Genomic DNA, 23,760 nt, shown 5'->3' with positions numbered 1-23,760 from the left:
AATTAAGATTTGTTGACAAGATTTCTGCATTATGAATGAACAGTAGTGACCAAATGATACTCAGAGAAAAAAAAATATTGTTAAGAAATGCATCAAGTAATTATCAAGTAACAAACTTTTGACCTGTTAAATGATACATGCATGCCACAGAACAAAACCTAACAGTAGCTGTGGGCAGTTAGGATTTATTTTGTGTTTTGTGCCATGTAATGACCATAGTATTGCAATGAAAAAGAAACGTTGAGTGATTTATATTTTTTTTATTTTGGGAGTGATCCCGGTGTAACAATAAAGTAACATTTAAAAACTATTCCCTCCAAACACAACATGCACAAAACACTGTGGATTGGGATTTGACAGAATATGAGGTTTATCTGCTACGGTACTTACAAAAGCTTATAATATGAGCAAAACAGCCATCAGTGGTTGATGGTAAAAAAGGGAAGGGTAATTTGCAGTTTTAGTACTTGTGAAATGAACATCAAAATCTAATCAGCCTTGTCACAGAGAATACAAAAAGGTAAAAAAAAAAAAAAATAGGTAACTAACACATTTGATTTGGTTAATGTTGGCATCCAGCTTAATTTTAATGTCCTCATTGTCAACCCACTCATCATACTCTAAAAGAATAAATAAAAATAAAAAGGCACATCAGCCAAGGTCACAAACCGGCTGCTATTTTGCATGTAAATTGATAAAAAAAAGGTAATGTTATGCATTAGAGCAAATACATAAAATAAAAACATTCAAAACATTGACAATAGTTAATTCAAGCAAGTTTCAAGATTTGACAAAATAAAGACAAAAACAAAACAGTGAAGTACAATACACTTTGTAATCACCGTCAAACCCATAATGACCTTCACCAGTACACCAGTGAGAAAAACAATTAATCTGTTTTATGAATACTTAGTGTCATGTTCCAAGTTCCTCAGTCTATGGTGACTGTACGCTCCCCAAACCACTGGAAGTTTTCAATCAGGGGTGGTTGATTGAATTAAAATCAATGACAATCCTGCCTTGCTTTGGCTGGAATTGCCTGTAGGACAGAAATAAGAACAGGAAATATTACTGAAGCACAACCAAATAAAACATAAGTAGTTTGTCACTCTAGTCAAATCTGAGCCCTCCTTTTAAAATACCTTGATAACTGTGAGAGAAAGAGAACTCACTCCTTGTCCTCATTGTCCAAGTTGTCACACCAGTAATTCACCCCAGCACACTGGAGTTGAGGAAACCAATTACATACTAGACCTCATGAGAGAACACAAGCAGTAACCCCTCCATAAGGCAATCCCAGCAGGGACCAAGCGCCCCAACATCTCATGAGAAAATACACTGCCAAGAAGAACCAAACCAGCAGGTGGTAAACTCCCTATTTTCCCACTTATAGCCTTGTCTACGGCGACTGCTCCCTTGTTTTTCCTTTTATTTTTTTCCCTCTTTTTAATTCACTTTCTACCCCACTCCTTTTACTCTTTATTCTTTTATTAACCCTTCCCTCTCAGTGTGAGATGAGCTGGAAGTAGCCAAAATCTATTCCTCATCATCGAACCTCTAGAACAACAGAGGCTAATACAAATAAAATCTCTACTGACAGCAAAAGTATTCAAAGTCTTTGTCCACAAACAACCACAAAGCTTTGTCTCTCACTCCCCATGTTCCTTAATGCAAAGCCAGCTACAGCTGATGCCAGAGCAAATCGATTCATCATCTCATTCAGAATTCAGAATGCAGAATTCTGCACAGCAATGGTGAGGTTTCAATAACACCTCGTCCATCCTTCACTCCCTCTTCATATGCCACTGAAAAAAAGAAAAGAAAAACACCCAAAAACATAGTCTACTACTGCAGATCAATGTTAGAGTCCAAGTCAAGTCTAAATCTTTCATTGGAAACACACACACACGGAGCATAGGTACCGAAACCTTTTTTTCCACAGGTCAAAACTCCACATTAAATAAGAAAAAAGAAAGATGATGATTATGCAAGACTATGCACCTAAACAAACTAAATGTACAAACACAGACAGACAGACGAATGAAAAGAAATGCCTACATATAACAGAGCCTTCAATGTCCAAATACTTTTTAGAGCCACCTCAAAATAAGGTTGGATATGTATAAAAATATTGTACATGTGAAAATGTATTAAAGCATAATGGTAGGATTCTTAAATGTCCAGATGCCATCACTGTTGTATTGTGATGAACTATTTGGATGTTGGGTCAAAAAAATCCCTGAAATCATGATTGTGTCAAATGGATTTTAATACAAGCTTCATTAAATATCCTATGGCTCTGCAATCAAAGAGCTGAAGCCATGGAAATGCTGAGATCCAGCAGGACAAATTCATAGTAATGCTGGAAGTATTGGAGAACAGCCTTCAAAAAGAGGCAGCAGGGGAATTAACCTTGCTACCCTCAAAGACAGGCAAGAGGCATGAAAGTATCTTCAAGGATTTCCTGATTTTCATCTTCAGGCGGATCTACTCCTTTTGTCTCCTCAGGCTCATGTCCCCCTAGTCCTGTTTGATCTGACTCTGATGAAAGGCTTCAGAGTATATTTACCGTGCATCTATATATAGTGTGTACATACAACTGGGGAGATGAGATTTCCGTCCTGTCCGCTCTTGCTGTGGTTCCCGCTGGCTCTTTCTAACATAAAGAGGACCGTGTTTGGACTGCAAACCCCACAGAGAGTTCGGTTAAGTTTTCAGTTAACCCTGTATCTCATTAAAAAAAAGTGAAAGACTTCTTCACTCACATTACGTGTGTCTCAGTGTGTTAAATGTTTGCGATTACATTTTGCTCTTTTAGTCCCAGTGTTCTTGGACTTCATCCTGACACCTAACTCGATATGTGGGCGATATGACCAAAATCTTATTTCACATTATGAGAGTTTTTTTCATGACAACAATATATATGACAACATAGTTATTTTTGTTATAACCGTATTGACCTGAATATAAGACAATGTTTTTTTCTTGGAAATACATCTGAAAAAACGCAGTCGTCTTATATTCAGGGTCTAGACTTTGACATGTCAATAATACACCCACAACAATAGGTGATGCCAAAAACGCATAAAACGAGTGTGCCATGAAATATGTAATGTAATGTGTGTTTTAAAGATCGCGAGTGGAAAAAAAAAAAAAAAAAAAAGGAAAAGCTTACAGTGGCATGAGTCGTGACTGTCATGTTATCCTGATGGGACCAAACTTCCTGTGTAAGTGATTTTAAAACATAAGACCGTCCCAGATTTGAAGACTACAATAAGTTTTCACTTCTACGGTTAATAAAATTTTGGTAGGCTACTATGAGATGGATAGACTTAATGTTATATAATTCAGATAGGCTACCTGTTATTTTTATGGTATATCAAAAAGTGTATATTTTTAAATGTCATTATTGGTACATTTTACCAGTATTTACCATACTTTCAAAAACAAAAAATTACATTTAAATAGGAAAAATATGCAACATGAAAATAATTTAACAAAAACTGTGTTTTACAGAGAGCGAGAGAGAAAAACAAGATTTGGTTTTCAAAAAGCCATTTTCCAAAAGGTACATCTGGAAAAAGGGGGGTCGTCTTATATTCGGGTCAATACAGTAAATATAAGGAAATTACAAAAAAGTACAACAGAACAAAGATACAAATTTAATAAACTAAGTTTTTCAGGTACCATAGGTTTAACCGCAAGAAATACTACAGAAATAATCAGATGTAAAAATAAAACTCTGAATAGTCTTCACTGTAATAATTAAACTCATTCTTATCAAAAACAGATACAAGTTATTTAGTCAAGAGTGTTGAGTGAATGTTTATTTTTGTTTTTTTGATTAACATTAATGACACAGACAGCAGAAGGTTTATTATGCTGCTGTCACTTTAACGAGATAGTTAACCCAAAAATGAAAATTCTGTCACCATTTACTCACCTTCAAGTTGTTCCTAACCTTTAAGAATTTATTTCGGTGCCACTTTATATTAGTTAGCCTTAACTACTATGTACTGCTCACACACAAAAAAACAAGTACAGTGTACTTATTGTGTTTATATTGTATTGCAAATCACTTTTGCTGCTAATTGAGGTGGGATACGGGTATAGTTAGGGGCAGGTTTGGTGCTATGGGTAGGTTTAAGGGTGGGTTAAGGTGTAAAGGATGGGTCAACAGTGTAATTATAAATGAGAAATTACAGATGTAATTACATGCAGGTATTTTTTTTAAATATACAGTGGTGTGAAAAAATGTTTGCCCCCTTCCTGATTTTTTATTTTTTTGCATGTTTGTCACACTTTAATGTTTCAGATCAAACAAATTTAAATATTAAAGATAAGATAACACAAGTAAACACAACATGCAGTTTTTGAATGAAGTTTTTTATTATGAAGGAAAAACAAAATCCAAACCCACATGGCCCTGTGTGAAAAAGTGCTTGCCCCCTAAACCTAATAACTGGTTGGGCCATGAGTCTGTTACAGCGCTGTGGAGGGATTTTGGCCCACTCATCTTGGTAGAATTGTTGTAATTCAGCCACATTGGAGGGTTTTCGAGCATGAACCGCCTTTTTAAGGTCATGCCACAGCATCTCAATAGGATTCAGGTCAGGACTTTGACTAGGCCACTCCAAAGTCTTCATTTTGTTTTTCTTCAGCCATTCAGAGGTGGATTTGCTGGTGTGTTTTGGATCATTGTCCTGCTGCAGAACCCAAGTTCGCTTCAGCTTGAGGTCACGAACAGATGGCCGGACATTATCCTTCAGGATGTTTTGGTAGACGGCTGAATTCATGGTTCCATTTATCACAGCAAGTCTTCCAGGTCCTGAAGCAGCAAAACAGCCCCAGACCATCACACTACCACCACCATATTTTACTGTTGGTATGATATTCTTTTTTTGAAATGCTGTGTTACTTTTACGCCAGATGTAATGGGACACACACCTTCCAAAAAGTTGTGTGTCGTCAGTCCACAAGAGATTTTCCCAAAAGTCTTGGGGATCATCAAGATGTTTTCTGGCAAAACTGAGACGAGCCTTTATGTTCTTTTCACTCAGCAGTGGTTTTCGTCTTGGAACTCTGCCATGCAGGCCATTTTTGCCCAGTCTCTTTCTTACGGTGGAGTCATGAACACTGACCTTAACTGAGGCAAGTGAGGCCTGCAGTTCTTTAGATGTTGTTGTGGGGTCCTTTGTGACCTCTTGGTTGAGTCGTCGCTGCACTCTTGGGGTAATTTTGGTCAGACGGCCACTCCTGGGAAGGTTCACCACTGTTCCATGTTTTCGCCAATTGTGGATAATGGCTCTCACTGTGGTTCGCTGGAGTCCCAAAGCTTTAGAAATGGCTTTATAACCTTTTCCAGACTGATAGATCTCAATTACTTTCTCTCTCATTTGTTCCTGAATTTCTTTGGATCTCAACATGATGTGTAGCTTTTGAGGATCTTTTGGTCTACTTCACTTTGTCAGGCAGGTCCTATTTAAGTGATTTCTTGATTGCGAACAGGTGTGGCAGTGATCAGGCCTGGGTGTGGCTAGAGAAACAGAACTCAGGCGTGATAAACCACAGTTATGTTTTTTACGGGGGGGGGGTTGTTTTCCCTTCATAAAATAGAACCCTTCATTTAAAAACTGCATGTTGTGCTTACTTGTGTTATCTTTGATTAATATTTAAATTAGTTTGATGATCTGAAACATAAAAGTGTGACAAACATGCAAAACAATAAAAAAAAATCAGGAAGGGGGCCAACACTTTTTCACACCACTGTAAGTAGAATGTAAAAACAAGTATGTACACAATAAGTGCATTGTATCAAGTGATTAATTTAAATGTAAGTGCATAGTAGTTAAGGTCACCTAATATAAAGTGGGACCTTTCTTTCTCCTGCTGAACACAAAAGAAGATATTTGGGTGTCCAAACAGTTGATAGTCCCCATTGACTTCCATAGTAGGGAAAAAATAAACTATGGAAGTCAATGGGTACCATCAATTGTTCGGTTGCCCAGTCTTCAAAATGTCTGCTTTTGTGTTGCGTTATGGTTTGATTTCCTATGGAGTATGAGGCATACGCAGACTTGTGCACAGTGCTTACTCATTCTTCCCCAAGCGTCTATTTTCGAAGGCTCACAGAAGCTTTTTTAGGCTTCAGGTCACACATCCACCCACACATCTGAGGGTCGGGCTCCGTTACAGCCTTGATTGTACAATCGTTTGGGCCAGTCAGAACCGACAGGAATGCAAATGAAGCTTCTTAATTTCCAAGCCACACACCAACCCCTTACTAAGGTTAGACTCGAGAGACTCACTTGTACGTGATGCCCGCCAAGTTAAGAAGCCGTCTGGAGGCAGTCATTTCTGGAGTGTCATGGTATTTGTCTGACAAATATATCACATCCTTTATACCTGTAAGGCAAAAACAGCAGAAGGATAGTGTGGGTCAGACAAAAGCACACTTGTGCGCACACAAACAAACAGACAGAGAAATTTAAACAAACAGGCCCAAGGAGAACAGGGAGCCAAAATAGCCTGTTATGAAAGAACAAGAGCTTGTGCTCAGGGAGAAGGAAGGGAAGTCGATAACTTGTCGCTGCAGGCTCAAGCCAATATCAACCAATCCCAATTGAGACAAAATCTGCCCTGTTGGCATCTTTAAAACACGTGGTGCATTTGGCAGCACCCTCACACATCATGCTGACTACTCACAAGCGGCCCACATGAGGCGACTCTATAAAGCTATTCATTTACTTGTTAGCCAAGCTTTACAGAGAAATGTGAGGAATCTGATGAAACCACTTAGACTCCCTCTTGTCCTTAACGCTTTCAGAGGTGAAAAGAGAAGTCCGACATTGCCAACGATTGCCGCACTCGCCGATGAAAGTACCGGAGAGAAACACACCCACCCCCCAAAATACACAGCGTCTCCATCATGTACTTTTATTTGCACAGGAGGAGAGAAGTGCTCTGATCGAAGGCAAAATGACTTGCACAGAGTGAATTCCACCTGTCATTAAAGGCTGTCATTACAAGCATGGGGCCTCTCCACGGTATTACTTGAACCATTTTTGAGAGGGAGCAGATGAAATTACCATGGAACAGCCTGGCTATGCAATCTTAAACCCATTTTGGTGGTGACATTTTATAGTGGAGCAGGGGAAAAAAAGACTATGTATATCCAAGTCTCAACGGGCTATTTAAAATAAAAAGCAAACAGTCAGTAGTGTCCATAAAAAGTTCAAAATGTTCTAACTAAAGTCTGACGTGATACAAAGAAAAAGTCTGAAGAAATTTCCTTGTAAACATATCTTTTCATGAAAAGAACATGAGAATAAGCATCGGAGCTGCTCAAAAACACTTCCAAGACGACAAGCTGTCCAACAGAAGGGAAGGCTCTGATGGAAGGTGGAGCAGAACTCTAGAGATGCTACGTTTCCAGAATGCTCTCTGGAGATGAGGTGACAGTACAGTCCCTCAGTCCCTGCAAAAACAGTCACAGGAAGTGACAAGATGGCAGCTGCTTGGGAACTGAACACTTTAATTCCTCAGAGAGAGGAGAGACTCTAAAGCAGTGCTTCAGAAACTGCCGTCTCCGGCACCGAGGAGCCAAAGTGCAGGGGGGACATCAACATGGGAGCCAGAGAAAGTGAAAATGATTTGGTGTCATTTCATTCCGTGAGATTGAGGGATGGACACATTTGAACGGCATTCAAAAAGAGCAGTAACACTTTCTCGCTGGAGGAATAGCTACAGAATTAGATACAGAAGGGAGGGAGGGCGTAATATCTAGGGTCTTCACTTTCTTGATGCCCCCCCATCTCATTTACTGTGAAAAAATTAGACAAAGAAAAAAGAAATGGAGAAAGTACAGTGGAAGAGCTCTCATTTTAGTTCAAGAACAGTTGTCAAATTACAGACACAGCACACATTTAAGCGGGCATAGGATTAAGGCAAATGAAAGCAGTGTTGCTGGCACAAAAATGTGTACCGATGGCACCAAAATACTGGAAAAACCTTAATTTTAATAAATCCCTCTGGTTATAATTAAATTATGTTACAGTTTTTCCATTAGAGAAGCACAGGCTGGCAATATCAAAAGGTTTAACATGCACAGATAAACAAGATACAGCCTGGTTGCCTTTATAAGAGAATCAGGGTGGATTCGCATTCCAAGTCTGCTAATATTCCCCTTTATCCTCATGTTTTTTCCATGCAGAGGCTTTTCTGTTTCCTCATATCATGGGGCTTTACAACTTCTAGTAAACAAACATGGTCATAACACCTTCAAAATGAACAAACAGCGACGACACCCCTGACTCAATTCTTTTAAACTCAGCATTCAAACATTAAGCATCCACTTTGTTTAGCTTCATCTGATTGGCATCATCAGAGGGCATTTTTAATGAGGTCAGGCGTTCATTTTTAGCTGCATTTTGTTGTATCCTATAGAGCGCGAGGAGACGAAAGGGAGAGAAAATGCTGTGTGTGTTCCTTAATGATGCCGGAACATTGAGAGGAAGCCGACACCCCACTGAGAGATGGGCCAGGGCAAGGCCAAGCATCCTGAAGATCAGACGGCATTGGAGCGCGTGTCGTGCTATCATCAGCACACAGCTTCAGTAGGCTTTGCCACAAGAGTACATGGAGGGGGATCAGGAAAAGCAAACCAATGAAAGAGAGAGAGAGAAGATGAGGACAAAGAGACTTGGAGGGGAGGAGAGAGACTGGGGATGGGGGTGTAAAAGAGTTCAACACATAAAAAGAGATTGAAAATAACCGCAGAGCAGGGTTTGGAGAAGGAAAAATAAGGGGAAGACAACCTGTCACCATGTAGGCTGTATCTAACCAGCCAAGAAGGCTCACAAAGACGACGGCTGCTCAAAGCGAAGCCCACTGCAGGTTTCTCAGTATGGAAGGGTGACCATCGAGAACCTCCGTCATTTCATCTGCAGCACTGGCACAAAGGCTCAAATATCTGAGCAGAAATGCTGATCCTGATGTGTGTGAAGTGCAGAGACGGAACTGAATAAACTCATAACACTTGCTATTAGGGGTGTAAGATATTATCGGAATCGGCCGATTATGGCGTTAAATGTAAATATCAGCATCGGCCCGATATGAAACATTATGCCGATATGTCTTGCCGATAAAAGGAATACATAAACTCACATGTGCTCAAGGTGTGCTAGTGATTATATTACGTCAGCAGTGTGGCTCATTCTTGAAGGTTTGTCTGAATGATGATTAGATTCACTCTTTTGGATCGCTGCATTTAACCTGAGAAAGCATGTACAGAATGACGCGTTCGGTGTGTGATAGAGTAAACAGTAACAGCACGTGCAGCAGCAGCAGTGACAGCCTCCCCCGGGTCCTAACGCCCGTTCGGTAGGGAGTTTTAATCTGTAGGGGGTGCTGTTGGCCTACTTCTAATTAAATTAAAAGTAAAATAGCCAACACAAATAACATTTAGACTGTTTCTGATTAAATTAAGCAAATTCATGTCACAAAATAATGAGTATGTTTTGATTTAAAAGGTCAGAAGCTATAGCTTACATGGAGAGAAAAAAAAAAAAAAAATCACAAACATGACACTTGTAAACTAAATGATTTTATATATACTGATTTATTCATTACTGTGTAATATGTTCTATGGTGGGGGGGGGGGGGTAGTTTATTTATAGCTATTTTCAAAGCTTCAATGTACTGTCAAAAAACCTTTATAATTGTTTATTTAATTCTAACAAATAAGTTCTTGTTAAAAACTAACCAAAATGAAAAATATTTTGCTTATAATTTCTGCACAGGAGAGACTTGGTGTTGCTTCCAAACAAAAGGAAATATATCGGCATCGGCCAAAATGAGTTGAAAAATATCGGCATATCGGCAAAATCCAATATCGTGCATCCCTACTTGCTATGCAATCTAATAGAGGTGAAAGGGTTGCCAAAAAAAATTGACGCTCAGGTCTGTACCACATTTCATCTTGTGCCTTTCTCAGAAAATATAAATATTAAACGTGTTTGAAAAGGAAAGTGCCTGCTTTCAAGCATAATTACATGAATTCTTGGTGTCACTAAATTGTTGTAGTGTTAGCAAGAGGACAAAGAAACTAAACAGATGTAACAATGAACAAAAAAGGACTATACTTATACTTGAGGCATATAAGTAGCAGGCGGCAGTCAGACTGCGTGAACAATCAATAGGAACAGTTTGAGTTGTACGTTCTTACGCCACACTTAGAGTCACACATGCGAGACAAAGCCAGTTAAGAGCTCAGAGATTGCATTTCATTAACTTAAAGAAAAGCTTAGAGGGTAAAGAAATCTTTTACACAAATTATTTCTCACTGGAGCAGTGTTGGTGCTAGTAGGTGCTTTAAATGCGTATCTGGTGTACACTGCTATTGCATCAAAGCATTTTTACAGTGAAAATAGGACTGTTGATATAACGTACATTTAACAGCATTGTGCAATTTATGGTGACTGAATTAACATAAGCAAGACTGAAAAAAAGGAAAAATAACAGAACTAAACTAACAAATAACATGCAACTAGTAATGGAAAAAGTACATCTGCACCAAGTCAATAATATAATTTAAAAAAAAAAAATTGTTTCTATGACAGATTTATCCAAACACTATAAATAATGAAACAACAGTTTAAGATGAAATGAAAAAATAAGAATATTTAATATAGCGCTAAATTCCCCTCCCTAGCCAACTAACCAGTTTATAGACACTGAATGGCCTTCCTGAGGTAAAAGTAATGTTATGTGACATTGTTAAAAAGCTGTTTTAATGATGTCTTTCCCCAGTTGAAACACTGACTGAGCACATACATGAGCCAGGATACATTTCAGTAAGTTGTACTGTTTCTTTCATCATAACTTCTGATATATTTCATGTATATTTTGTGCTATATAACCAGTAGTAACTAGGAAGAGATAATTGGTTCACTTGACGCTTGCACCATGGCAGATCCTTCACACCACATCAGAGGGCATCAAAACAATGTGTATTGTTTGCATTTAAAGATAAAATTTACAGAATTTGAAAGCTGAGACATTGTTTTATATTAAAAGTAACAAAGCAAAAAGCTTTTTGCGATTATTGGATGGCAGATCCGCAACAAATAATGTTTAGTGAAATTCACATATAAACGGACACAGTGAAAACTTGCCATTGGACAAAAGCTAATTAAAGGTCACTGTTTTGGTCAGTGATTTTGGCCCTCCAAAACTATTTCATCCAAATAATAAATAGCTGAACTTTTGGTGCATCAATTAATTTTATTAATACACTAATGCCTGCTTACAAAATGAATGTCAATAAGCTGTTCACCTGCGATGTGATTCCTGAACAGTGAAAATAAAAGTGTTGTTTGATAAACCAACATGCACATCATGAAACACACACACACACAGTCAGAAACACAAGTTCAGACACTCTCACCTGCTTGAATAATGAGTTTGGCGCACTCGTTGCAGGGGAAGAGCGCCACATACATGGTGCAACCCTTGACATCTGCCGAGTTCTTATTCATAATGGCATTCAGCTCTGCGTGACACACTGCAACAAAACATGGAAGACCTGTTAGAAATGTTCAGAGTTCACGAACACACATACGTGCAGCACAGAATGATGCGTCAAAGCTATGATTAATATCTCTGCTTCACAACAAACTTGGATTGAGCTTTCTTGGCTTGTCAACATTGTACCACTTCACCACAAAAAGGCTCCAGTCACCAGTTCACGGTTAAAAAGGAAAAAGATTTCAAAGCATGAGTCTGAACAGATGTCAGCTCTCCACAACATCACCCAGAAAAAGCCCTGTCTAATCACTCACTCTGCTCGCCTTAATTATGGAGAATGAATTGGCCCATCAGCGGTGGCACATTACCATTGCACCACAAAACACCAGCCTGACACGTTTATTTTGGCAGAGCTTCAGCACAAAGCAGAGAAAGAGAGAGAGAGGGCATGTAGTTATGATGGAAGAGAGATGTCAATAATTCACACAGATACACACACTTATTGTGTGTTTTAACTGGAAGCAGGCACACACACACACAGTTGAGAGCGAGTGCACGATGATGATGATGATGGAGTACGATCAACCGTGTGATCATGGGAGGGACTGAGCTCTCAGCTCTTAAATCAACATTTAATGCATGTATATTACTATTAATCTGACTGGAATGTCATATATTCAAAAGGTAGTGAAACATTTTCAGGATAAACAATCAGCGAGTAAATATCACATACGATTATGCTTAATAAATCAAGAGAATTGACCACGATTAAAATCCAATTCATCTAACAGCCCTAACCGAATAGAACCAACACTGAACTGACTTAAGCTGAATAATAACACTACTGTCTTTCAGAGCTACTGTACAACAGAATCACACCAATTTCCATAACTGACTCTGCTATTTCCTGTTCATCAATGTGACGCTGCTTTGACTATCTGTATTGTATAAAGCGCTATGGAAATAAAGGTGATTGTTAATGCAGCTACAGCAAAAAAAAAAAAAAAAAAAAAAACCTCAATATTAACAGACATCATTCGCTCTTGTTGCAGCATATAAACCTTGTCTCATAAGAGAATAAAGCGAAAGCACCATTGTGTTCACGGGGCAAAAATCACGTTGGGCCAGTATATGTGATACTGGTGATGCTTAGTATTTCAGCAACCTCTAGTGGCACAGTACTGTACAGAACCTTCATAAAATTAGAATCACTGCAACTATTGCTCATACTAGGCTTAAAGCTTTGCTCAAATCTGCAAAAAAATTAAGCAGTTGTCATCCATTCCCATAAATACTGTGAATGGCATTTAAGCTGACCTCCCAAAAACAAAAATGCACATTTATTATTACTATTATTATTATATTTTCTACAAAATTATGCATGTAGAAAATTTTGAATCAGTTATGCCATTGACGATGTTTCATGGTTCAATACAAAGTATTGTACTTTTTTCCACAATTTTAATAATGAAATGACAATTCTTAGTCAATTAATCATTAATCTCAATTATTTCTTAGACAATTAATCGTCTAAAAAAAATTGTTCTTACCTATTTTATGAACCAAATACATTTTATTTAAACAACTAGTTAAAATGTCCTTGTAGCTGTACTTTTTGCTAATACTCACAAATACATACTTTTAATTCATAATATTAAAAAAAGCCCAGTGGCACTTATATTTCATTATTACCTTGGCTCTTGTAAATGTTGTAATATAAAAATCTAATTAGCATACTGATTACAAAAGAGTATCCAAACTAGAATCCTTAACACTACAAGGGACATCCTACCGACTATAAACAGTTTACCTTTATTGTGCCACATTAGTGCATTAAGAGACAGAGATATGCCAAATGAATCCTTTGAATAGAATTAATGTACCATCACTCTGCATGAAATTGAACTCTATGCCTGAGCGAGCCACAAATGCAAATAAGATTTTTTTTTAGGATATTTACATTCATAAATCATGTCAGGTATGCGTCACTAAATACTTTCCACAAAATCCATTCATTAGTGGCAAATATATGGGTAATAATACCAAAGCTTTACAGGAACATTCCTTTTAAACAAAAAAAACAAAACAAAAAAATACACAGATTTAGTCCTTTTTATGATCCCTTGCTCATCACTACCTATTCTAAAAGAGAACACAAACATGCAGCTATCAAGAGGGAAAAAAACACACTGAAGACACTTTTACATTTTAAAATATATTAAAATAGAAAACAGTTCTTTTAAATTCTAATAATATTTCACAATATAATCTATATTATTTATGTTCTGTTTCCTGTATTTTTGATCAAATAAAAGCAGTTGAGGCTGCACAGCATCACAGACTTCTTTCAAAAAAAGTTTTAATCTTACCGACCACAAACTTTTGAATGGTAGTGTACAGTGCATCTGAAGTACACAATCAAATATGCACACATCATTTCAGATAAGCCCTCACATTTAAAGACATGCCAATTGCCAACTCAAAAAAAACACACACAAAACTTTCATAAACTGAACGGTGTCTGTGCAACCAAGCCAAAACCAATTTCCTGCATTCAATTTAAATTTTGGGTCACTTTGTGGGGTCCAACTCAGTTGGCTTTGTTAAAAAAAAAAATGTCCCTAAGCCTGACAACAGAAGCCGGGGAGAAAGTCACGAACAGTTCAGAGGATCATTCAAGTGCCAGACTGATAAATCCTCTCCAAGGTTTCACACCTTCCCTTTGGCAGTACGACCCATTTAAAGTCCCGAGTTGGCATGTGCCGCCTTTAGGAACGCCAGCTCCAGCTCATTTCCATTTCTCACACTAATAGCTGCCACAACGTGACCTTGCCCATTCCCTCACTCAGCAGCTCCGCCTTTATCTCTCTAATCAGCCCCATGCAGGTGAAAACTAATCCATGACCGCAACTATGTGCTCAAGAGAGCCTACACCTCGCCACACTGCGTTAACAGACACCATGTTCAGCGTTGACAGAGCCTGAAATCAAAAAAGCCTTTTCGGTGAGTGTTTAACGTGGGTGTACTGACCTGTCGGTGTCAAACAGAGGCAGAGTGACTGATAATTATGGGTAACTGATTGCTGCAGTTCAAAAGTCAAGAACCCACGGGTCAAATGCAGAACTCACCATAGGGGTATTTGGTGTCCAGCTTGTTATCAGCACTGCGAGACCAGGGCAGCAGGTCATCATCACAACCGTTGGGCATGCCATTGTAGCCAATACCCACTATCTTGTTTTCTTGATTCACAATACAGGCACCAACCTGAAATGAAATTGAAAAAAAGCTTATTTTCCAAACAACTATTACAATAAAGACAGCCTAGAGGCACAAGCCTGGTACTAGAGAGGGAGAGGGAAAAAAAACTAAAAAACATTCATGGTCTAGTCAAATAATCAGTCATACTACACTTTTCATTCCACTGACTTCCATTCATACAGAAATGAAAGAAGATCAGAAACGCAAGCTTATGCGATTTTCACTGTGTTCCAAAGTTCAAGTTTGTTGAAATTTTGTGCAAATTCATATCATGTGAAGACAGGTATGGATGTAACGATTCACTCAACTCACAATTCGATTCACGATTTCTTTTAACAAAATTATATTTAAGACAAATTATAAATTAAATGTGTTCTTTTATTATTGCTTGGAAAAAATTCTGCACGTTTCTTTGTGAAATTGAAATGTAACATTATAATAATACTAATTTAGCACTTGCATATTATTGCTCTTTCGTTGCTTTTGTTTGCTTCTATTGTCCTCATATGTAAGTCACTTTGGATAAAAGCCTCTGCTAAATAACAAAATGTAAATATAGTGTAAATGTAAAAAAACTAAACTAAACTGACATTTTAAAACAAGCCCCAAATCAAATAAATAAGTAACACGAATAAGTAAAACTCTTCTTATAAACAAAATAAGGCTTTGTATGTAATCTTTCCATTTAAAATTAGAGGCAACCACTGCATTTTAATCATGATCCAAACAAAGATGCTGCATATATGCAACATGATCAGTTTTTAATCTAAATTAGATTAAATTTAGAAATCTGAAGCAAAAACAGAATGGTCTGACTTCAGTTTTGTGAAACTATAGATAAAAAATATCTGCATGAAACAGAAACAACAGACGAGCTAAATGAGAAGCAGATTCACTCTCTGCCAGCAGGTGGCGCTAAAAGCGTTTCCTTGGTTTCCTCTGTAAGCTGCACTTATGAATTTTAAAGGGGACATACACACAGTTTCACCAAATCTCATGTTAATCTTGAGTATCTATAGAGTAGTACTGCATCCTTCATATCTCCAAAAAGTCTTTAGTTTTACCATATTTATAAAAGAAAGATAAAGCTTTCTTATCTCTAGAGATAGAAAGAAGAGTGAGAAGCACTTGCGCCAATCACCAACAAAACAGAGACATTTGATGCAGTTTCACTTACCGTCTGCAGTTCTGAATCATGACCGGGATATTTTATAGCTGGGACTGCTCCATCTTTCAGTATTAAACGATGTGCAAATCCAGCGTCGAACTGGGCCTTGTTTATAAAACGTTCGTCAACAAACAGACTTGAAAAACTCCGTTGCTGCCCCGAAAAACACACTGCAGCCACTGTTCACGTAACGCTGGGTTCTTTAGGGAAGCTGAACAAGGTTATCTTTCCCTCACAACCAAAAACACACTCTTTAGAGACATTCCTCCCGAGCGGTCCCATGCAGCAGTGCAGCCGAATGAAGCGAGTCAGGACAGGCGCCAAGGGGGGGGGCATTCGCGGGCTGTGCCCCCCACTTTCCATCCTCTCCCCTTCTTGCTGAACGTGATTGATTTCGAAAGCGAAACCGATAAAACAGCGCACATTTGCACGCTTTAGCGAGCGTCAGCAACTGCGCGCGATCACAGATTGTACGCTTCCCACCCGAACCCCCCACACACACACACACGCACACGTGATTTGTGCCCCCCTAGAAATTCAAATGCCCCCCTGATGGTGGTGCCCTGGCGCCGGCTCTGAAGCGCATTGATGGGCACACTCTCGCTCTCCTCTATGTGTGAACAGGATCGTTCTTCCGGGAGAAATGCCCATATAAGGAGTTCCACCCTCGTTTACGTCAGCAAGAGCCATGATCGAAAAAAACTCTCCGAAACTTGTACGAACCCGGAGTGAAATTTTTGGCACATAAATACTCTGTTACATGTCCAAATTGTTTTTTGAAACTTTGCCCATGCTTAGCATGAGAATCCAACTCTTTATCAGTGTAAACAACTAATGCAGTGTAAACAATGAATGCAGCAAACAGCATTGTACCCCCCATTTAATATGCATTATACAGAGGCAAGATGAAAAGAATAAATATCATCTAAACTTTTCTAAAGACAGGAAGTTCCCCTCAGACATACATTCACATAAAGTCCTACCCCTAACTGAATTGCGATTTGTTTAGCATCTCTACCGATTTGAATCATCACATATTTTAATCGATTTTCAACCGGCTTGCGGTTAATCGTTACATCCTTACAGACAGATGACCAATAAAAGATCAATGTATCAAGTTGTGACCTTATTTGTGAACTTTAAGCCTGCAGGATGCAGAGTTGCAGCAAAGTGGGGTAGATTAATATTCTTACATTCTGGATGTATTGTATATTGAATGATGCTTTTAAAAAAGACACTGCAGAGTGTGACATCATATTGCGACCGTTCCAGCATTTTAATTGCATATAACATTTGCATCCAACTGGAGTACAGGTTAAGTAATAAACTTACATGCATATTTGTCATTCAGACACAAATGAAGCAAGATTTATGTAACATTACAAGTAAACCATATGCATTTTAAATATTTAAATACATAATAACCAGGTTTGTATATGTATACATGTCATCAATAAATCCAATTATCGATTATTATTACTATTTGTAAACCAAATCTCATATTTTAACTAACTGAATCTCTCTTATTCCATATTTGAACCATATTCAAATTTTTTTAACTGATTTTTTTGCCACAATTAAAAGATTTATGTACATTCTAAGGTTTATGAATAAATACCAAGTGTAATTTAAATAAATAAAACAGATGCAAATACTTCAACTAAGCCACAATTTTTAATTTTTTTTTTGAGTGTTGGACTATTCCAGTTCAAATAAAATCTTAACTTTTTGTAACAAGATAGACCACATTAAAAACACAATACTTGTGGCAAGACGATAAAAGAAATACTAAGAGACTGATCTGAACTTAAGTCAAGCACCTGACCTGATGGCTTACTGTATGTTCCAGAAAGACCCATTAAATTCATCTGATGCAACACAGGTCAGTAGAGGAGGAAACCAAAAGGGTTTCCTGAGACGATGGATCGCTGTCAACAAAGTTCAGTCAGCGTGAGTGAGTGGGGAGAAGGCTGACACCCGCATTCTCGGTTCACCAAAACTCTTGTGTCTTATGTATGCAATCCTGCTCTGCGCCTTTAGGAGCAATAACAGCTGCATGCATGAGCTGACCGAGGATCACGCTTGACTGAACTTCAATATTGCATTTAAATATCAGGAGTGTTTATATTGGCCAGGAGGTCGCAACACAGCAGGGGAGCTCTAAAACCAGAATATGTTCTTACAGTACATGGAGCAGATAAGAGGCCTGTGTCCTTTAATCAAAAGAAGCCGTAGGGTGTTTGGAGATCTTTAAGGTAGCCTACTGTAGTACCAAGCTGTTTAGAGCTTCTCCAAGCTAATATTAATTGTAACAAAACAGTTTTAAAAGAAAGAAATTGAGATCAAGATATGGGAAAAACTACAAAAATATCAAATTTTATATTGATTGTAATTTCAGCACATTTCAGATAGATGTATGGTCACCAATTCAACCCACATTTCAATCTAGCAGGACTGCAGGCAATCAATCTCTAGGTACCTGAGAACTGGGGTCCTTGCTCCGCTGCGCTGATAAGAAGGCAACAGCCATGAAATACTCAGGCCACTCCAGGTAGTCCTGCCTCTTCTTTGTCAAACCTTCACTGTGTGTTCTGATGGATTGAAAGAATCAATGCAATGAGGGGGAAAACAAACTAAACACAAATACAGAAAAATCATCACTAATACAACATTTAGGGAAAGATTATCATCAAGTGCATTATCATTTGTGAACATAAATTATTTTTGCCAGTATTTTAAGTGCACGATAAAAATAAGGACATAATTAATATGTTTTTTATAGCATACATATTAAGCTTAATATACAATTTTTAAATCATAATTAACATTTAAGTGCCAAACACCGCAACAGACTGATACTGACATGTTGGCAAGGCCAACAAATCATTTCAAGATTACCAGCACTGGCCCATATCCGTGCCCACTTGGACGATATTAGCAATCCCTTATGCTATCTCAAAAAATGACCAGGACACTAAAATGGATTTCAAATTATTTAAATATTTGAAAACATAAATTAGTGTAAAAATGTTCAGCACATGTCTATCTCAATTACTAGACTTAAACTTGATTTTATTTCTTACACTGCGGTTCAAACGTTTGGGGACTTTTTTAATGTTCAGAAAAAGATTAAAAACTGTAATATTGTGCAATATTATAAGAATTCAAAATATTGTGCTGTGTCCTGTGACAGCAAAGCTGAATCATTATTCTTCAGTGTCACATGATCCTTCAGAAATCATTCTAATATGCTGACTTGCTTCTCAAGCAATGTTAAAAACAATTGCACTGTTTAATACTTTGGTGGAAAAATTCATGAATAGCAAAAAAAAAAAAACTAGGCTAGAGGAAACACTGGAGGCTCCTGAATTGGCGTGGGCTGATTGTCAAATTTTTGTTTTGTCTTTACTCTCACTTTTGCTCAATGTATATTGCTAATTGCTTATTTGTTTTCTGTCTGAAAAATAAAACATTTTGAAAGGTATTATATCTGCACTAAATTGGACATCAGTCACTGAGCCTGCTCTCTAGTTATCCATATCTGAAAAATCCACTAGCAAAGTGTGACTAAGAGCTTGTCGGAAATATGAAAGTTTCCTGTTGTCTCAGTGGAGTACTACATCTTTACTTGTGCTGATCTAAATACTGTCATCCCATACGCCCCACTGATGACTGTCTACATGTGTGATTTGAGCACTGTCAGACATTATCATCAGAGGGTTCTCCTCTGGGGCTTTCCATTTTAGCTTAAAGTGATATTACACCTTTTGCGACACATCTCAGTGACTGTCTTTGAAAGGCATGGGGATTTATGTGTGAACATTTAATGGACCCATCTGACTCGACTCACTCTTTTTCCTAATGTCTCTGGTGATTCTGTCTTTTTAGTGCAGCTGTCAAGAGCAGGTGTGTGTGTGTGTGTGTGTGTGTGTGTGTGTGTGTTAGTCTGCTGGTGAAATACTGAGGGTTGATGATCTGAAGGTAATGGGGAAAGCAGTGACAATGCTGAGGCAGTCATTAAGCATTTTAAAATGTGCAGTAATCTGAAAATCATTCACATGGCATAAAAGATGAAAATGCCATGGGTTTCAGATTTTCCTTTCAGATCTAATGTGATTTGTGAAGATTATAAAAACTGTCTGTCACTGACTAAACATTCATTTTGTAGTGCACAGAAGATACTGCCAGCTCACAGGGCTGAAGCAGGTAAACACGACCACAAGAGGGCAGTCGATCATCATGTTGTTCATGCCAATCTAATCTAGTTTTCAGAGTTTGTCGGTTCTATACACGCTATAACACTGAATTAACAGACCAAGGCATTAAATGTTTGTGATAATGACATATACAGTTTCTGCAAATCTATTAACGTGCCCTTGTTGTCTGCACAAAGCGCACTCTTTTTACGAAATCTCATGCAACTCACAGTCTTCTAGCACATTTCTCATGAACACAAATCTAAAGTCATGATGACAGATTCCTTTTCTGACATGTGGTGGCAATGAATTCAACAGTAAAACAAAACATTACCCGTTGAGCTGTGATGTATCGTTCTTCCCATTGTGGTCCATGGCTTATTCAGAGAATGTGGAGTCTGTTCTAATCGAAACACCCTGATGTGATTCGCACTGAACACACACGTCACAGCAGAGCAGTGGAACTTCCCGCGAAAAAACAAAAAAAAGTCCAGCCCACTTGTTCCGGTTCCGCCTAGAGTTGGCGCAATCAGTTGAATAGCGCCATCTTTACGCGGTTCTGCACATAACAGTGAATGAGTCTTTCTCTTTCTTTCAATATTATCCGTCTGCAGTACCGGAGGACGCTCTTTCAGGACCGCAGTTGTAGGACCCTAGTTTTGGAGGACCGAAAAAAGTGCCACCAAGGCAGTATTCCCACCCAGTTTTAACTACATTAGAGTTTTAGAGGTTTTTTTACACCCAAATACTACTTTCTTTAATGCAATTAAACCTGGTTCCTAGGAATGCTGAGTAATTATTGGGTCTAAGTAGCATAATATAATAACTCAAGTAAAATAAACAAGGAATCATAGTCTTTTCAGTCACTAGATCAACCACATTTTCAAGTACAGAGGGAAGACACAAGGATGACTCTGGGGGTAGATTTAAGATTGTGTATATTTTATGAAATAATATATTACAACAGCTGAACTTCGACACACACATAAAAAAAAAATTGTTCATGACGTGAACCACATAGAAAGAACTTCATGGGCAACGTCTTCACTGACTCCTTAGAGAGAGAAAGAGAGAGAGGTGCATGAAATAAGAGATTCGAGAAATCTGAATAGAAATAACATATTATTGACATGACTTTTCCTGACCTTTAAATGTTTAAAGCACACATTGTGATGTATGCAGCAGCACTACCTACCACCTGGATGCTCTCCCCTCTTTTCTCAATTGTTTCTCTATCACCCTATTAAATTCTTCCACTTCACTGAAATAGTAAATGGAGAACATAATCACTACTAAGTTAACAGAAATACTGTTAACGCTTAAAAAAGGATACATTGGACATTGTGTAAAAAACAATTGCATTTTCTGCTCTTACCTGTGATGATAATCAGGACCAGAGAGGAAGGCCTGCTCAGCATCCTGCAGAGACCAATTCTGAAGTCCAGCCAGGCCATATATGATGGCCCATCAAAACAAAATTGTTAATTGAAATATACACAGGTCTGTACATAAGTAGCATAAGGTATAATATACAGTAGGGTTTGAAAGGGCAGAAACAGGCTGACTGTGAGCATGTGACAGTTAAAACATTAAGATTATTTAACTTAATTAAAATGGAAAATTAATGAGTAATTAACAAGCTTTCACAACGAACGTGCTACAGTTTATTGTGCTGTCAATAAGTCAACACAGGCTTATCATGCAACAATGTGCTAACAATTCATTTTACAGCATTAGAGGCTAATATATGATGCCTATGCATTCAAGACTATTTACGATCACATCGGCTACGTTAACTTTCCAATGAAATGCATCACAATTGTTTTTAATGTTAAACAAATCAAATTGATTCACATTTGATACTCACACTCTGATTGTCCTCTAATTCAGTAGGTAGCGTTGTCACTAAAAACAGGGTCCTAGAAATGCGGTCCTAGGACTGCGTTCCTGAAAATGCTTTCACAGCCAGTCTTTTATACTTATATGATAACATACGTCTTACACTTGAAATTACCTGCAGTGGGTCAGCAAATGCGTAAAAACGCGCATTCGTTCCTATACTTAGTAAAGTTATGAATACTCTTCTTGCACTCTGGGTTTTTTTTTTTTTTTTTTGTTAAAAGAAGAAGAAATAAAGAGCGTGGAAAATAAAACTCTCTTTAAAAATGTTTAGAAGTAATAAGGCGCCGTTCATTTGAATATTTTACCTCCTTAAAATGATATATGGATCTGAATCATCGCATAAATAATGAATTACTTTGATTATAACGAAAATAAACACATTAACAACAAAATCTAAATTGCACAGTTTAAAATGTTAACTGGAAATAAAATATAAATAAACCCGATTAGTCTACCGCATGTTTCTTTCACAAATTTTTAATCGATCAATGAGGAGTTCAGTTTAGTTGGTCTGTAACAGATTATTTTAATAAAGTGATTTTTATACTAAATATTATTATTATTTGTTTGTTTGTTTTTACTCATATTACATTCACTAGTGTTTTATTTATTTATTTATTTATTACAATTCAGTGAAGAGAGTCTGGTAGCTGAGTATTCTCTACCTTAAAGTGATAGTTCACCCAAAAATGAAAATTGTGTCATCATTTACTACAAATTATGTATTTTCAAACCTGTATGACTTTGTTTCTTCTGTGGAACACATTAGAATTTATTTTGAAGAATGCTGTAACTAAACAGTTTCGGTTCCCTTTGACTTTTATGATGGACAAACAATGCAATGGGAGTCAATGGCAAGCGAAACTGTTCTTCAGAATATTTTCTTCTGTGTTCAGGTTAGAAACGACATGAAGGTGATTGTCATTTCTGGGTGGAATGTCTCTTTAAGTAGGCCAACTTCTAATGTATGCTTTCCATAGAAAGAGTTTTCTTATTAAGTGAAGTGAAGTGAAGTGACATACTGTCAAGTATGGTGACCCATACTCGGAATTCGTGCTCTGCATTTATCCCATCCAAAGTGCACACACACAGCAGTGAACACACACACACCGTGAACACACACCCGGAGCAGTGGGCAGCCATTTATGCTGCGGCGCCCGGGGAGCAGTTGGGGGTTCGGTGCCTTGCTCAAGGGCACCTCAGTCGTGGTATTGAGGGTGGACAGAGTGCTGTACATTCACTCCCCCCACCTACAATCCCTGCTGGCCTGAGACTCGAACCCGCAACCTTTGGATTACGAGTCCGACTCTCTAACCATTAGGCCACGACTTCCCGAAGGCATTATTAAGGCATTATTAAGTCAATAAAATTATCCTGAAACTATTTGATATAAATCCCCCACACCCCTCCCCTGCTCTGACATCACAGAAGGTCATTGCGCAATTTCGTACCCTAATTAAATCAGCCCTCTGCACTAAAATAAACAGGGTCACAGTCACAGTCAGCAGAAAACAGATGGTCCATGAGAAGATTCCCAGCAAAACTCACCCTCATTCCCACAAAGGGATACAAATAATTGTGTCTTTCTGGGATCAGCACAAACAAAGAGTCGACACCTACAATTTCCTCAAAATCAAGTAAGTTATACTATTTACGTTCCAGTTAAATACGTTTATATTTCGAGAACAGCGTTTAACAAAATGACACTCA

General features: G+C 37.9%; 1 protein-coding gene across 2 annotated transcripts; it reads right to left on the bottom strand.

Moving 5' to 3' along the window:
* Positions 1-267: 267 nt before the first annotated feature.
* On the bottom strand, positions 268-20,620 carry LOC306874100 (deoxycytidylate deaminase-like). 2 transcript variants are annotated; one of them, XM_079423860.1, is made up of 6 exons: positions 20,483-20,620; positions 18,432-18,543; positions 14,655-14,790; positions 11,447-11,563; positions 6,309-6,405; positions 268-1,039 (listed from the first exon to the last, which is right to left on the bottom strand). In XM_079423860.1, exons 1-6 carry the CDS (start codon positions 20,521-20,523, stop codon positions 979-981), a joined length of 564 nt encoding a protein of 187 aa, XP_079279986.1. In that variant the 5' UTR covers positions 20,524-20,620; the 3' UTR covers positions 268-978. The 2 variants fall into 2 exon arrangements, with proteins under 2 accessions (XP_079279986.1, XP_079279987.1); XM_079423861.1 differs by lacking the exon at positions 6,309-6,405 and having other exon boundaries at positions 20,483-20,605.
* Between the last annotated feature and the right edge of the window lie 3,140 nt (positions 20,621-23,760).

This window comes from Barbus barbus, assembly GCF_936440315.1.
Source record: "Barbus barbus genome assembly, chromosome: 8".
NCBI classification, from domain to species: domain Eukaryota; kingdom Metazoa; phylum Chordata; class Actinopteri; order Cypriniformes; family Cyprinidae; genus Barbus; species Barbus barbus.
The sequence above is the reverse complement of the archived record's forward strand: the minus strand, read 5'-3'. Positions and strand labels throughout refer to the sequence as shown.

Bases quoted from the DNA above. Each gene is read 5' to 3' on its own strand.
- LOC306874100 (XM_079423860.1), bottom strand. From the start codon at position 20,523: ATGGACCACAATGGGAAGAACGATACATCACAGCTCAACGG. The intron at 18,544-20,482 runs GTAATGTTTTGT...TCAATCCATCAG, and splicing joins GATACATCACAGCTCAACGG to AACACACAGTGAAGGTTTGA. The intron at 11,564-14,654 runs GTGAGTTCTGCA...GTTTTGTTGCAG, and splicing joins GGACACCAAATACCCCTATG to TGTGTCACGCAGAGCTGAAT.